This window comes from Sipha flava, unplaced genomic scaffold (genome assembly GCF_003268045.1).
Source record: "Sipha flava isolate LNK unplaced genomic scaffold, YSA_version1 134_pilon_pilon, whole genome shotgun sequence".
Classification (NCBI taxonomy): domain Eukaryota; kingdom Metazoa; phylum Arthropoda; class Insecta; order Hemiptera; family Aphididae; genus Sipha; species Sipha flava.
Window position 1 is genome coordinate 2,411,431 of NW_020271760.1, and position 13,409 is coordinate 2,424,839.

The window sequence follows — 13,409 nt, forward strand, 5'->3', positions numbered from 1 at the left end:
ACAATTTCACTTTTCGAATTCTATAATGTGTGTTACACATTACACATGAGTGGTGTGTTAAGGATTTTCTTGCTGTTGTTGGTTGAGGAGAAAGTACGTATTTACTAATTTATTTTCGAAACAAAATTTATATATTTTTAGTTCTATAACGTAATTCATAGTCAAGTTAACCAGTGGTGCCGAAAACGTATGGCAATTAGGGTAAATACCCCAAAAATTGTTTAGATGGTGGGTGGGTGGTTAGACTTAATAAGTGCTAGATATATTATTGTACGGTAAAATATTCCTTAATATTATGTAATGACTAGATGTGTAGTAAATAGTCGTGGCTCACAGGTATACAATATTTGCTATTATGATTTTTTGGTGAGTAGGTAGGTATCCATAAGTAGGGTTTACTCCAGTGATATAAAAAGGTTCGACGCCACTGTTTTTAACAGCAGACATGTCTATTAAAAGAGTCGTATCGAAAAAAATAACGATTTTGGTTTAAGTTTAAATAATCTGAGAAGCCATGGCTTGCAAGGTTATGATGGAGATTCTAATATATCAAGTTTGTTTTACTATAAAAGTATATTTTTCTAATTATATTAAAACTTATTGCTTATAGGTGTTCATAACGGTCTACGATAACTTATATTAAAAGAACAACCATTTGCTGTTTATATCCATTGCTTAGCCATAGAGTAAGTTTATCAATTTTAAAAGCATGCAAAATATAAGTAATAAAAAATATGTTTGTAATAGTAGGTTTCGTGTTAGTATTTTTTGAATGTTTTTTTTTTTTGTCTATAAAAATAACCCGAAGAACTGAAGAAGATAGTACTGATCAAGTCATTCATAACAACAGATAATGACGAAGAGGAAACAAATAGAAAAATTGAAGAATCTGAGTGCAATGTATTAAACTATTCTGAGGTCAATAAAATAAAACAATTAACAGCTTTCACTCTTAAAAAGGTGACGTAGATGGCCATAATGCGTTCAAAACCGCAAAGATTTATTTTGAAAAAAAAAATGTTGTTATAATATAATTAACTTAAAATAAACTAATATAACTTAAAATTTAATATTTATAAAGCTTATACAAGATTTTAATAATTTTAAACTGTATCTACACTATATTGTAAAGCATAAAAACATTTTTTAGTACCAATATTCATATGCGTTATTTATTTGATATTTTATTTTTAAAATGTGCATGTACTCTGTATAGCGGTCACCTGGAAAATAAATAAAATTTCAACAATTTCTGTTACCGGTCACTTTTATAGCACGGACACCTCTAAATAGCAGTTATTAATTCCGGTTTCTTTATTAACCATTGTATGAGAGTTCTACTATACTATTATTATCTATATTTAAATATTAAAATATAATAATATATTATGATATAATATGTAATGTGTATTATATACTTATAAGCATAATATGTATTCATATATTATGTTCCGGTAGGCAACACCTCGTTGCTTAGTCTTGTACATAGGTAAGTACTTGCATTAACTTATTTGTAATTATGTTAAAATGGTAATACAGAATACCAAAGCATAATTTAACAAAGTTCGTGACACTAGTGCACACAAAAGATTTTTGACAAGGGTGTCGAAAATATATATTTGGAGACACCCACCCATCCCCACTAGTACAATCTGAGTTTAGGCATAGTATAACTCTTATTTTTAAGTGTTTTTGGTTTTTTCTTACTAACAAAGATACTAAAAATAAAATTTTTTAAAATAAACCTAATATTAATTATTTTTTAATTTTCTAGTTATTAATTAATAAGTTTGTATAGTATAATTTTTGGGATTGAGCCTTACTACTTATTCTCATGTGACGCTTTAGTTCTAGGGTAAACATAATTAATATGTTGATTTGGATAGCTGAAAAATTAGTTAGTATTAAATTAAACAAATATTCATACAAGTTCATACAGAATTAGCCATTCACCAATTCTCTGAGGTGTGTTAGTTGACATCCCTGACCCTCCCTGTGTACACCACTGCATAAAAGACGTGTAATTTAATTCACACTTTACGTATCACTATGGAAGATAGGTTTAAGAAATAGTCAATAGTCTATCTAAAGTAAATTTCTTAAAATGACTCAATAATGTACAAACACAGCTAGAACAAGTCTAACTAAATAAAGTCTTCTCTGGCTCGATTTTACTCTACGGTGTACAAGTTAGATTCAGTCCGAAGAATAAATTATTTCTCGACTTTTTTCCATCACATTTTGTGATTATTAGTTCACTTCAGTTGACATGCACATAAACATAATAAACCGTTTTCGTTACGGATAAGAATAATTATAAATACTTTACATGATAACATTTTAATGAAGTCGGTTTGTATAATAAACTGTAATATAACAATGCTAAGTCTTATAGGTTAACATTTTGAATAATTATACATGATATGATTCTATTACGTCATTTTTAGTTTCGTTAGAGCTGAACTATTCGTTCGTGAAACGATATACTAGAATATTACACAGATTCCGTTAATTGTATTTATACATTGTTCCATAATGTTTTCAAACACAACAAAATGTTTAGGACTTAACACTGACAGAAATATACATTTAGTACCTAGCACACATCTTTGGCATCTTTGGCATGGATAAACGGTTTATTTTTTACACGTTTTGTAGATATTATTACGGTTTACATTTTATACGCTTTGAAAACGATACCGACAATATTATAATATATTATAGTATATTATTATGTTGAATTCAGTTAAAGTTTGTTGTTTAATCAACTTCTTCGACGTTCGGCCCTTTCGCACCGGCCTGATGCAGTTTGGTCATAATCGGTGAACATTCTTTCTGCAGATCTTTCAATTTGTCATCAAACTCGTCCTTGTCAGCCAACGTATTCGTTTCCAGCCACGTGATCACTGCTTTACACCTATAAACGGGTTGGGCTAGTTATCATATCGATACACTGTAAATATAATACCACGCTTGTTCGGCACGTGGATTCATTACCTTTCCAACGTGGCTTTTTTGTCCGTCTCCGACAATTTCGTACCGGCTTCCTCAACGGCTTGTTTCACACTGAACACGTAGCTCTCCAATTGGTTTCTCGCGCTCACACGCTCCTTTTGCTTCTCGTCCTCTTGTCGGTACATCTCCGCTTCCTTTAACATCTTGTCGATGTCTTCCTTGGATAGTCGGCCCTTGTCGTTCTTGATGGTGATCCTCTCGGATTTACCGGTACTGATCTCTTTCGCGGACACGTTGAGTATACCGTTCGCATCCAAGTCGAATGTCACTTCGATTTTTGGAACGCCGCGAGGCGCGGGAGGAATTCCTGTCAGGTTGAACGTACCCAATAGGTTGTTGTCCTTGGTCATTGCTCTTTCACCTTCATACACCTGTAAGCAATACGATTAAATGGCTTGTAATAATATTAAAAACCGCAATGAAATCTCATGTGGGAACAAAGTACGCAAATATAGTGAACTAAAGAAAATAAGTGCGTTGTTGTACACAGGATGTTCCACAAGCATGTACTCATGACGATTTGTCTAACGTTAAATAAGGATCGTAAACGAATTCCGTTGGGTTTTTTTTTATTTATAACTCGCACAACTGAAAACTATATTTATTGATATTTAAGCATAAATATAGTAAATATAGACGTTATAAGTAATACGCGGTCGGTAGTGGGTTCGAAAAAAAAATGTGCAGCACTCATTGACACAAGGATGAGTTATCTCAATCCACAGTAATAATCCTCTGTGGACTACATCCTGTGCATAACGTATTGTTCGATTCAATGTTATACGCACTGTAATGGTGACGGCTGCCTGGTTATCCGAGTACGTGGTGAACGTCTGCTGTTGTTTGCACGGTATACGAGAGTTGCGCTCGACGAGTTTGGTCATCACTCCACCGGCCGTCTCGATTCCCAGTGAAAGTGGAGTAACGTCGACCAACAAAACGTCCTGGATGGCTGAACTGGTGTCGCCACTGAGAATGGCGGCTTGCACGGCAGCCCCGTAAGCCACAGCCTCGTCCGGGTTGATCGACAGGTTCAATGATTTGCCGCAAAAGAAATCCTGCGCCGGAAACACGAGGAAAACGGGTTAGATGGGTTATGGAAACAGTGTCGGGCAAAAATAGAACGTTATTGTATTTGATTTATTGCGATATCGTCGTGGCAGTTTTCGCGCTAGCTTTTTGTGAATTCAATCGACGACGAACGGTCGGATTTCAGAAGAAACATATGCGAGTAAAACTGATTTTATTTTTTTCATTTTATAGTTGGCGTATATTAACACGATATTAAAATAATATCACACTCAACAATAGATCTCTCTTGATGCTTGAATTTAATCATTACATATTATTCACTAAATCCATGGTTAGTTTGTCCTCTATACACCCTACAGTAATGATACTCAAATGAAACGTGGCGGACGCTCGTAAAAAGTTCAACATAATATATTATAAAATATCCGAAACGAGTCAAATATTGCATTGCTGCAGTGAGTGAATATCGCGTACCCGTTAATAACACCGTTGCCCTGTTTTCGGAACGACGATCGATTCGTGCGTCTCGTTCTGCGCCCGAGATATCGAAATAATAATTCATAGAGCCTTTCGGATGTGAAAAAAAATAAAATAAAACTTTTAAACGGGGGCTGGGCAAAGTCCGTACAGGGTTGGGATCATCGCGATACGACAATGCCTGTAACTTGCCTGCAACATTTTCTGTATCTTCGGTATCCGGGTGGAGCCACCCACCAGCACGACGTCGTCTATACTGGCCTTGTCCATTTTGGCGTCGGCCAGCGCCTTCTCGACGGGAGACAGCGTGGACCGGAACAGGTCCATGCACATCTCCTCGAACCGGGCCCGGGTGATCTTGGCATAGAAGTCGATGCCATCATGGAGCGCGTCGATCTCCAACGAAGCCTCGGTGCTGGACGACAACGTGCGCTTGGCGCGCTCGCACGCGGTCCTTAGGCGCCGGAGCGCGCGCGTGTTGCCGCCGATGTCCTTCTTGCACTTGCGCTTGAATTCGTCGACGAAGTGTGCCACCAGCCGGTTGTCGAAGTCCTCGCCGCCCAGATGCGTATCCCCAGCCGTCGACTTGACCTCGAACAGCGAACCCTCGTCGATGGCCAGCACGGAGACGTCGAACGTGCCACCACCCAGATCAAAGATCAGCACATTCTTCTCGCCCTTCAGGTTCTTGTCCAGCCCGTACGCCAGCGCCGCGGCTGTCGGCTCGTTGATGATCCGCAACACGTTCAGCCCCGCTATGGCGCCCGCGTCCTTGGTCGCCTGCCTCTGCGAGTCGTTGAAGTATGCCGGCACGGTGACCACCGCGTCGGTGACCTGCAATTTACATATATGTTATTTATTCCTGTCGAGGGAGAAGGTGTTCCCCGTACCCTCCCCGGCGCTTTCGGTTTTCGTCCCCAGAGTCATGCATTTCATCGCCTTTTCCGTCACGAGTTTCGAGAAATCGCATCATTGTTCTTTTAGCGTTTCGAACCACCTCTCCCCCCCCCCCCCGGTGGTGTAATAATCACGCGTTACGGTGTGACGCGTGATTATCAGATCAAAGTAATATGTCTTTTGTTTATAAAATATTACAAGTAGTCGATAATCTTTTGATAATCACAGCCCGATTGTGGCAATTGAATCATACTTAAATGGTTATTTTTAGTTAAGCTAACCCTCTCAAACTTCCCACTATTATTTTAAATAAAGTCTTATAGCGTTACAAATTCATTATAACATATACTTGGCATGGTGATATTACGATGAATATAAAAAGTGTATAATGAACATATAACAGCACGAAATACGTCCAAATATTTTTATTACGACCTATCTCACTGTCGTAGATGGTAAAATAGTTTTTTTCTTGTAGATGAATTAGTTTTCAAAATCTGATATTTTAACTTTAAAATATTTCAAGAATAAAAAAATAATAATTGTTAATTTTATTTTTATACACTAATTAGCAAAATTTCCATACGTTTGTTAAATCTTGTAATCAGACTGTTACTATATTTTATTTTTAATTTGAATACACAAAATATATTAGTTTAAAATATTTGATTTAATTATAATTTTGACTGCATAAGAATCCAATTTAATATCACACTAGAAAATATTTTAAAAATTATATGTCATATATTTATACTCCATTTAACATATTAATAGCAAAAAAAAAAATTCATCCTCAAATATCTAATTCTGGATTAAAATGGGTTAAGTTTACAGGATTCAAATAGTTCTTATATATGCTAAGTGCAAAATTTTTATGAAATTGCCCACAGCATTTTGAAGTTATTTAATTTAAAAAATAATAAATACTATACATTTATGGATCATTTAATCTCTTATTCACCGGTCAAGGACGGTTTTCAAGTAGTTGTGCCGAAAAAAAAATCTGCATCTGAATAGTAGTGATACTGGTCTTTGGTTCTAAGGTGTTAGGCCAAAGAGAGTGATTCATGTTTTCAAGAACGGATACTTAGGAACTTAGTTTTAATAAAATATCCACTCTGACGGTAAGTCTACGTGTGAGAATATTAAGTGTATACAATTATATGACTGAATCAAGGTACTGACCTTTCCGCCCAGATAAACTTCGGCGATTTCTTTCATTTTTGTAAGCACCATTGAACTGATCTCTTCCGGAGCAAATATCTTCCTCTCGCCCTTATACTCCACGGATATTTTGGGCAAACTGTTCTCGTTGATCACTTGGAACGACCAGTGCTTCATGTCCGCTTGTATTTTCTGATCATCAAATTTACGACCGATCAAACGTTTGGCATCGAAAACCGTGTTCCGCGGATTCATTGCTACCTAAAAAACCCGATGGTAGATAATGATTATTAATAGTTATCCCTTATTTGTAGTTAAAAAATTATGAATACCACATTAAGCGTCGTACCTAAATAGTAAAAACCACCTGTCTACATGTAATGCAAAGTACTTCGTTTACCAGAAGAAAGTTTTATAAATAGTCTTATTTATGTTTGTCGCGAACGTGTTTCATATGTCTACTATATTATACCTATTCCACGGGTCTATAACACTTTAAATATTCTCTACTGTAACTCCTAGTGTTAACCGTCGTCAAAGCCAAACATATACGAAACGCTTTCACCTAAACATCTGTCCATCATCCGTACACTTGACTGCATAATAGGAATGCAAACTTATAACAGTTTGTTCAGTTCGGTGTGATAAATAATAGTTTTCAACTGTTTGACATTTTACACATTGTCATGGTTGAAATCGTATATATTTTTCGTTTGGAACAATAAATTATTGTAATACTCTCATAGTTATATATTATTTACGTGTATTACATATTTAGTCGTAAAGTATACGGTAACTTTCTTTTTAAAAAATATATATATATAATAATAATAAATCTAGTTGATCGCATACGAATATGTAAGTAAAATATAGTTTTCCCGTCACGTACAATACGTTTTAGGCTCGTGTTTGTGTACCAAACCAGTAAATTTAAAACCAACTGACAATGCCGACCTCCACCGATTTAACTTCTGACGTGAACATGTGTAAAACATTAACGTTAACATGAGATACATCTCATAACGAACAAAATTTCACATACTGGAATCGGCATATGTTATTGGAACAACAAACAATACAAAGGTGTGTATTTAAGTTTACAGAAATTATTTTATGTCAAACAAATCTAGGACATGTATATATTAAATGTTCGGAAAAATTATTTCGAATATTTATTTAGTAAACACTAAGCAAGTTATAACCGGACAACTGGTACCCGACCCAATTCAGAATACCTGATAAAAACGTATAGCGCAATAAAATGTTATAACTGACTATCCGTTCACCACCCAAATGTTTTACTAGGGGCAACTGCCCCGAAATGTAACAGCATCGAAACGCTACTGGACGTAATCGCATGACAACGACTGTAGAGAACCGAACGCAATAACTCCCGCCACCAACCGACACATACACACAAACAAATATATGTTTATCTATTTTAGTTTATTTTTATATTGATTTTATGCTATGTGAATTATATAATATGTAGATATGAAGTCCGACATCATGTGCCTCCGCGTCGGCTGCTAGTATTTTAATTAACACAGCCATCGAATACGTGTGTCGTTATTATTTTTACTGCGGGCGCGAATTGCCGTTTGTTCGCTATTTTTCATTATAATGTTATTTTCGTGGGCGCATATCACCACTGTTTTTTATTTATTAATATATTATTATTATTATACCTATTATTGAACCAAAACTTAGCGCTGATCGACAGAAATTTGAATTTTTTATATTTACGTGCGCTAATCGCCTTTATTATTTATATTTATTTGTTGTTGGGCCAAGAGAACCGTGAATTTTTATATACATTTTAGGGATAGGTAGATACGGCTGACCAGTTTTGCGCTCCATCAAGTTGCGAGTTTTTATTTATTATATTATTGTTTATTATGTCATATTTTTTACTTGTTGGGCCAAAAAGGACCGTAATTTATTTATTATATTACTGTTCATTATATCATATACTATATCTATACTTTTTACTAAAATTTATTTGAGTTACCATTTGTTGTTGAGTTACCCATTTTTTCATTAGTTTTAAGTATACACAAATTTACACAAGTCGGTCAGTGTAATACGAACCAACGAAGTATTTTGGTAACCGGACCTTACAACGACAATAACAATAATTACAATAAGTTTATTGGCGCAATAGGGTGTAATTGTTCGAAACAACGATTACAATAATATAAGTACGTTGGTGGTGTCAACACAATCGGGGTGCAACGCGCGTTTCGGTTTTGCGTCCGATCGAACGGAGCGGACCATGGGAACCGGATGATTCATCGCCGCGTCCGTCTATGGTCACGCGAAACGGCATCGGCGTCGACGTGTTGCGCGATAATTTTATGCACGAACCGCGATGCGTTTCTCTTCGAACGGGTCCCGATTTGGTAATATCGAACGGGAAACGGTTTCGACCCGAGCGCGGGGGATTCCGTTCGCGATTTTCGACCGTTTTTGTTGTTATTATTATCGTCGTCGTCATCGTTCGGCCGTCCGAAAATAGAGCCCGTGCGGTACACGTTCGGATAAGACCGAACCGCGGTTACAATTAGACCCGCGGTGTGCCCGGATCGTTACACTCGTACGATTAAATAAAATGTGTCATCGAGATATTTTCGTATCCTTGCAGCGGCGACGGTCGCACCGCGTAGGCGTCGTACGCCTTCGTGTGCCGGCCACCCAGATCCGATGACGCGCCGTCGCGATCGCTGTAGGCGCGCGGCGAAAAAAATATGAAATTCACATTCAACGACATATCATCGTCGTTACTGCGTTTCATCGTAATATCATCGCGTATGTATACATAAATATAGACGATGAAATCGTCTGGGAAACGTCTTTTGGACGGAAAATCTCGAGCGCTTCGGTTCGGGTGTAATATTGTAAAAAGTTTTTCAAACACGATTTCTTTTTTTTTTTTTATTACTATTTTTTATCTTAAGAACTTGTAAATCTGTACGTTTTTCATTCTAATTATATATGAAATCGACGTAACCTTCACTATTTCATCGCCTTATCCTCTTATTCAGTCCAGTACCTAGGAAGAAATCTCGCGGGGTTAGGAAAAACTCCGCTAGAGCTAGTGTATCCGAAATCGAAATAATCCTGTTCCGCTATTCACTACTCTTGAAATTTAACGACCCGAACGGCTTGGATTTCAAAGTTTCAAACTGGAAACAATGGGTTTCCTGCCACTCCGGTTTTAGGTGTTTTCACGATATTTTGCATCATCCCTCGCACGTAGTATATTGTTTGATTTTAATTTAATAAACAATTTACATAGACATGCTTTACATAACAAGTAATAAAATAATACGAAGAAATTTACAGGAATCAAGGGGGTATTTTTTACACAATACAAAGGGAAATGCGTGTTTTGTCTCTTTTTTTTGTTTTTAGACCACGTATGAAAAACTTTCCAGTTCGCTCATTGTTTTCAAAACGCGTTTTGAAATTTTCCTTGTTTAATTTCAACTAGGCTTATTGTGCTAAATATGATGTGTTAAATATACGAGTGTTTAAACATATTTTTTCCGTGAATTTTAATCATTATGTATTATAAAATAATGATCCGTACATAATTCATGACTTTGTGAATAATTAATCGCATTTACACTGTACGCTGTTTACACAACAGTTAAATTAACCTAATAAATATTAATGTTAATCGTGCATAAAAATAGTTTTAGTTTTATATTTATGTCTCTTTAGATGCGTTTTTCGACACTCAAAATATACTTGAAAAACGCGTAGCAAATTGAGTGTATTTATTTTTTTTAAATAAAAAGCTTTAATATATGTTCAATAGTAATTAAAGTAATACAAAATTAGTTAATTTATTTTATTTTATGATATTGCGTAAATGTTACGATAGGAAAATATTTTTATTTATTTTTTTTTTTAAATCGAAATAAAAAGTATTCATTTAAATTATTTAAATTATTACATTAATTATTTATGAATGAAAATCTAATATATTTTATTTTGAAAGCCTAGCAGTTATCATATTTACAATAATTATCAACTAGACATTTAAAACGGAAAACTAAACTATATATGTAGTTTAGTTTTCCGAATTAAAATAAATAACTATATATGTAGTTATTTATTTTTATTCGATAATTATATTCAACGTTTTTAAATAAAATTATTTTAGTGAAAGTAGATTGGGTGAGATAGTTTCCACCTATTTTCAGTAATATATTAAATATATATGGTTTTGATAATTCAACTTCTGAGATTTAAATTTTTCGAAATTTGATTATTATAGAAGGATGCAACAAGTGTGAAAATGAACTTGTAACTCTAAGTGTAAAACTAAATGAGGTTATTTAATCTATAAATGCATCGTAACTATAATACTATAATTAAAATATTATACGAGCGCTAATGAAACTACATTTCCTTAAATCTGCCACTATTTTATTGTTAATTTATCATTGCTACTGTGATATTAAATATCGATCAATCAGACGGTTACTACGCGGCCTGTGTCTCATCATCCTGCAACAGTCCTGCGTCAATGTTGTAGACTCGACCATATTTTTTCTATCAAGGACATTTTTCTCTATGCATCCAGAACATGTGTTATTACAGGTAGTTAACGTTTCCATCAAATGTTATCGTGATATTTTCGTAACCTGATGGTATATTCGTATCCCAATGATTTAATAACATGGGCCGAAATCTAGAATTACCTAATTCACGCAAAACCAAATATTGATTTTTCGTGTATGTTTTAATATTTTTCTCATCGTTCCACCACGGTACGGAGTAATTTCGTACTCGCCGTACAATAACGACGATGCTACCTTAATTGCGCACGAAACGTAATGCGTTGATTTCAATTATTTCGGTATTAACCGGTTCGATCGTGCAGGATGGAACTTCACTCCGGACGCGAAATCGTAAAACATGTCGCAGTGGTTTTCCTAAATATTCCGACTCCCTTCGCTACGCTCGTACAGCTGCGATCAGAGATACCGCGGTAATTGATTGGTTTATAATTAATTGTTTTGTTTGTTATTATTTTATTGTATTTTAATATTTACATTGTACTTATAATAGTCTTGTAGTTGTAAATGAAAATAAACCATTTGGTTCAAACCGTAGTGCTAAGTGATTGTGTTTATTTTTATATTATTTTGATATTAATCGTTTGCATTATTGAACTTTTAATTTTTTGTAAATAATCTATAAATTTCCATTGCAACCCATTGGATTTTTCATATTAAAACATATTATTACGTACAGCTACTAGACAAATACAAACATAATGTAAACAATAAAATGCAATGAAAAAACTATGAATAAAATCAATAATTATAAACCGATCCCTTACCATGGTAGGACTTATCACACCAGTGATAAGTGCGCCGCTTTTGTCAGCGTATCTGCAGAAGTCGCCGTGACACGTTTTACGATCACGCACCCTTGGGCCGTCTAATACAACCCGTTCACCGACGCGCCCGTTATCCGCACGCGCTACATACCTGGCTCTTGGCCGCGTCTCCGATCAGCCGCTCCGAGTCCGTGAAGGCCACATAGCTGGGCGTCGTACGATTGCCCTGGTCGTTGGCGATGATCTCCACCTTGCCGTGCTGCCACACGCCCACGCACGAGTACGTGGTTCCCAGATCGATACCCACGGCCGGCACTTTGCTCATTTTCACGCGATAAAGGGATTGATACGGATTGTTGTCGGGGATCTTCCGGGGGAGGCCGCGAGAATCTCTGTAGGCGCACTCGGTCCGGAGTTGGGAATCAACTCGCGCGTCTGACTGTCGAAAAAAACACGCTCGAGGCCGAACGTTCGGTATTTATACTTTTACCGCGGTCGCGATCACCGCCGGTCCATTTATAGACCACGACCACGCCTACGTAGCGTGTACGAAGTGTTTGTTATGGTTCTTTTTTTCGCCCAACTAAACGTGCATCAAAATATTTTTTCCATGCCATCAGCTACCCCTCCCCCTCAGGCTAGACACGTCAGCCCGTCTATGGTTTACGATATTCCAGTTAACGTTGACACAATGACGTGAAATCCACTTCAGCATCTAATACGATACGTTATTAATCATCACCATTATTAATCGTTCATAAATCATCTTCTGCAAGAAGAGTAAAATCGTAATAAAAGTAAATGATCACTATTTTCCATGATTTACAATACGAAACCACCTGTGAATAAATTCTAAAGTTTATCTTCCGTCGTATTTTCGCCCTTATATTCGTATCGGTGTATACTAGTTGCGGTCACTCAAAATATATATCTAGTAAATATGGTATATACTATGCTATTTTATTTCCAAAAAAGTTTCAACATTTTCCTTTCCATTTTATAAACAGACATAGGACTGTCTATACTATTTTTATTATGTAGGTTTGAAATCACTAAAGACTCTATTTGGGATATAGTCAGACAAACAACCTTTCAGGTGATCTAATATAGTCTTGTACGTATTACAAGGTAATTTACTAGGCAATAACGAAAAAACAAAAGTACGTATGAGCTGCTTTTGTTTTTATATCCATGTATCACATGGATCGCATTTTATTAATTACGTTACGAAGTGTTAAATATAATTGTTAAAAGTCACAAGGCAACTTCAGGTGAACATTCATTCTTGCAGTGTGTATAATTTTTCTAATCAATGTAACGCCATTTGATCCCAGTACACTGAGTACTTGATATCTCAGAATGAAAAATTTTGGAGGGACACTCGCTCAACTGCTCCACTGCCTTACGTTTAACACTGTAACTAACTTTTTACCGTACCACTGATTGGTGATCATCTAGTTTGTGATTA

The 13,409-nt window shown here is 35.8% G+C and overlaps 1 protein-coding gene across 1 annotated transcript; it reads right to left on the reverse strand.

Moving 5' to 3' along the window:
• Positions 1-2,321: 2,321 nt before the first annotated feature.
• On the reverse strand, positions 2,322-12,266 carry LOC112679301 (heat shock protein 70 B2-like). Its single transcript, XM_025549051.1, has 6 exons — positions 12,093-12,266; positions 6,607-6,846; positions 4,717-5,358; positions 3,804-4,073; positions 2,998-3,386; positions 2,322-2,917 (listed from the first exon to the last, which is right to left on the reverse strand). The coding sequence occupies exons 1-6, from the start codon at positions 12,264-12,266 to the stop codon at positions 2,761-2,763; spliced, it is 1,872 nt and encodes a 623-aa protein (XP_025404836.1). The 3' UTR covers positions 2,322-2,760.
• Between the last annotated feature and the right edge of the window lie 1,143 nt (positions 12,267-13,409).